This window comes from Halichoerus grypus, chromosome 11 (assembly GCF_964656455.1).
Source record: "Halichoerus grypus chromosome 11, mHalGry1.hap1.1, whole genome shotgun sequence".
NCBI lineage: Eukaryota > Metazoa > Chordata > Mammalia > Carnivora > Phocidae > Halichoerus > Halichoerus grypus.
Genome location: NC_135722.1, coordinates 7,246,919 through 7,250,369, shown reverse-complemented (window position 1 = coordinate 7,250,369; position 3,451 = coordinate 7,246,919). Strand labels below are relative to the sequence as shown.

General features: G+C 60.5%; 1 protein-coding gene across 1 annotated transcript; it reads left to right on the top strand.

Annotated features, from left to right (window-relative positions):
- Positions 1–1,497: 1,497 nt before the first annotated feature.
- SPDYC (speedy/RINGO cell cycle regulator family member C) lies at positions 1,498–3,245 on the top strand. The gene is made up of 6 exons (XM_036101198.2): positions 1,498–1,639; positions 1,911–1,969; positions 2,234–2,319; positions 2,424–2,595; positions 2,679–3,018; positions 3,211–3,245. Exons 1-6 carry the CDS (start codon positions 1,498–1,500, stop codon positions 3,243–3,245), a joined length of 834 nt encoding a protein of 277 aa, XP_035957091.2.
- The last annotated feature ends 206 nt before the right edge of the window (positions 3,246–3,451 follow it).

Sequence of the window (3,451 nt, the reverse complement as noted above, 5' to 3'; positions counted from 1 at the left end):
AAGGTAATGCAGATGGTGACTGTCCCATAGGATTGTAGAGAGAGTAAATGAACCAGTGAGCACGGCCAGGCTTAAGGTCTGCACCAGGCTGGGGGTGGGGGGTGGGGATGGGGGGATGGGGGGGTGGGGGGGTGGGAGGGGCTTGCTGGTCTTTGGCAACGGCCTCCTCTCCCACCTTGGAGCCACTGGCTAAGCTCCCCCTGCCACTAAAGGATCTTGGGAGGGGGATGTGGACTCTGGGAACTCTCATGCCAAGACACTCTCCTCTCTGGCTCTCGGGTTTTGAGGTTCCTGGATCTGAAACAAACAGAGACCCAACCAGCAGCCCTGTCCCACCAAGACACAAATCAGTGAATCGTGCCCAGGCCTCGTTTCCGGCCTGCACCTTGGCTTCACCTTTAAGAAACAGGTGGGGAGGGGACCGTGTCGCCATTCCGGCCCTGGGGTCCCACCCGCCTGCCTTTACCCCTCTTGCAGGTGACGGAGCGTTGGAGAAGCTCTTACCTTGGGGGGCCGCAGCTGGGAGGCGAATGTGGAGACCAAGTTCACTCCAGGTAGAGGTGGGTGGTGATGGCCCAAAGCCCCACCCCCTCCCCAGGAAGGGGCCTGATTGGTGGAGGGCTGCGGGGGCGGAGCAGCGCTAGGGCTATATAAATGCAGTCCCGGGGCGCGAGGAGTCATGCTGTAGGTAATCCCCTAGCTCAGGTAAGGCTCTTTGGAGGAGGAGGAGGAGGGTGGGCTGCTTGTGGGAGCCTAGGTGGAGGACCTCAGGTTGACTATAGGGTGGTGGGCTGCAATTTCTGAGCCCCGTAGGTGGCGTCTCTCCCCGTAGCTTGAAAATTTTGAGGTCCCCCCACCTCAGGTACTTGTCTAATAACATCCCCCCTCTGGGCCTCAGTTTCCTCTCTGTGAAGAAAGGGGTTGGTGGTCCTTCCAAATATGCCGCTTTGGTGTGGAGTGAGGGGGTATTTGGGAGTTGGGGGGGGGCCAGAGGAGCAATTAAACTCTTTGGCTTTGGGGGTCAGGCCGTCCCCCAAAGGGGGGCCTTTTAAAGTAGCTGTGACGAGACTTCCACGTTTCAGCTTCCGTGTTTGCAAAATGGGTATTGGCCTAGACCCACTCCCGGGATGAAGTGAAATAATGCCCTTAAAGAATTTAGCACAGCCCCAGGCACTTAGGAGGCCCTCAGTGGGCCTGTTGATGCTCTGCTTCCTCCCTGGCCTGGCCTGGGGTGCCAGGATGCGGTGTGTGTGTGGGGGGGCTGCATCCTTCAGGAACTCTGCTGCTTTTCGGGCCTCCTCACCCCACACATATGCCAGTTTCTGTCTGCTCCCAGCACCGCCCCGCCCCCCCACCCCAAGTCTCTACCTTCTGGAGGTCCTCTGTCAGGCCAGCCTCATCAACCCTCTCGATTTGGTGGGGGGGGGGGCAAGGGGGTAGGTGCTAAATCCTGAGGCTGCTTTCTCTACAGGCCGTCCTGCCCCCACCCCCTGTGAGATGAGTGACACTCAAGACTTGGCCACTGTCCCCGTGGTTGCCACCCAGGTGAAGCTGGGGGGCTGGAGCCGTCAAGGTGGGGGGAGTGGGTCTGTCCATCAGCGCCGGCACCAGGAGCTCCAGGCCTTTCTCAGCCTGCTGGGTGAGTTCACTTGGGGGCTGGCATGGAAGCGGCTGTGGGTCCCCTGCGTGAAATCGACGGGAGAGGTGGGATCTCACCTGCCCATCCATGCACGCCTCTGAAATCTCTGTCCTTTCCCTTCTCAGGTGACCCCAGTTTGGCAAAGGGAAGGGAGGGGTCTTGGCAGAATGTGGGATCAGCGGAGGCTTGGGCTTTGGAACTCTGATGCCACTCTTGTCTTGTGGGGGCTGGTGGTAACCCCAGTCCATCATCTCTCTTCTCTATACCGCAGAGCACAGTTTCCTCCAGGAATTCCTTTCCAAAGATCCCTGTTTCCAGATTTCGGATAAGGTGAGGTGACACGGGGAGTAGAGGCCGGGAGTCACTTGGGGCAGTTTGAATTCGCGGGGCTTGAAGGCTATTTCACTGGGCCTCCCGGTCTGGTGGAGGGAGCACCTCCCTTTTAAATCTTTGCACCCCCACCCCCCGCCCCACCCCAGCCAATTCCTCTGGGTTTTCTGACTCACACCCCTGCTTCCTTGGGAGCGAGTGGGCCTGGTGCAATCGCCTCTCCCCCATGCCTCCCTGTAACGCTCCCCTTCTCTGTGTCTGCAGTATCTTCTGGCCATGGTGCTCGTCTACTTCCGGCGTGCCAACCTGAAGCTCAGCGAGTACACCCACAGCAACTTGTTTCTGGCTCTGTGAGTGGCCAGGGCAGGTGGTAGAGACGCTAGCTGGGAGTTGTGGAATGGGGCAGGCCAGATGCTTATGGCCTCTGCTCTCTGCCCCCCGCCTCCGTGGCCAGGTTTCTCGCCAATGACATGGAGGAGGATGTAGAGGACCCCAAATGTGTGATTTTTCTGTGGGCCCTGGGAAAAGATTGGCATCTCCGGGTGTCAGACTTCCTGCATCGAAGGGATAATCTGTGGGCCCGGATGGGCTTCCGGGCCATGGTGAGCCGTGAGTGCTGTGAGGAGGTGAGGCCCCACCATCATCCTGGGGTGGGGGGCACAAGGCTGGACCTCCCGCCCCCATTTACCATGCACTCTACTCACGCCAGGTCATGGCCAAGGAGCGGTCTCACTGGGCCTGGACTCGAGAGCGGCGCCCCCAGCATGGTGGGGCTCAGAGGGGTCCAAAGGCCCAGGTCCCCCTCCCCGGGCCCCCCAGCCTCTCGCCACCTCACTGTTCCCTCTGTGGCTGGCCCCCTTCCCACAGCCACTGCCACCACCAGCCCCGCCCCTTGCCTGTCTTAACCAAGTGCCCTTCCCCAACCCCTGAGTGGCATTGCCCTCCCCTCCAAGCTTGTCTCTCAGTGGCTGAAGACCCGTTGGTGGGGGGCTTCCTTATCATTCCGCCCCCCCAACTGCAACTGGAGCCAGGCACCTACAGTCTCCACAGTGAGTTGAAGGCAGCAGCTGGGGCTGGGCTTGGGAGGCTAGGAGGCAGGTGTGGGGCCTGACAGAACGAGAAGGAGGGGCACAGGACCTGGGGTCCAGCAGGCCTGGGCACCTGTCCCAGCTCTGCCACCTCCTAGCTGTGTGCACTTGGTAAGTTTCCTCCCTGAGCCTCTCTTTGTCCTTTCTCTCCAGTCCTCCCGAAGCCTCCACCATGCCCTGGGCACTGACACTTGCAGGGTGAAGAGTAGCCCACCTGCTCGCCTGCTGACCCAAGCCCCACTGGCTGCGCGCCGCCCCCCCCCCCCGGACTTCTGTCTTATTGCCATCAGGCTGGCAGAGCTGCCCAGGCCCCCTGTCACCTCCTCCCAAATGTACCCACTCTGACCCTGGCCCCTCTAATAAACTCGGGTCTATAGGACACCGACTGTGCTTA

Bases quoted from the DNA above. Each gene is read 5' to 3' on its own strand.
- SPDYC (XM_036101198.2), top strand. From the start codon at position 1,498: ATGAGTGACACTCAAGACTTGGCCACTGTCCCCGTGGTTGCCACCCAG. The intron at 1,970-2,233 runs GTGAGGTGACAC...CTGTGTCTGCAG, and splicing joins GTTTCCAGATTTCGGATAAG to TATCTTCTGGCCATGGTGCT. The intron at 2,320-2,423 runs GTGAGTGGCCAG...CTCCGTGGCCAG, and splicing joins AGCAACTTGTTTCTGGCTCT to GTTTCTCGCCAATGACATGG.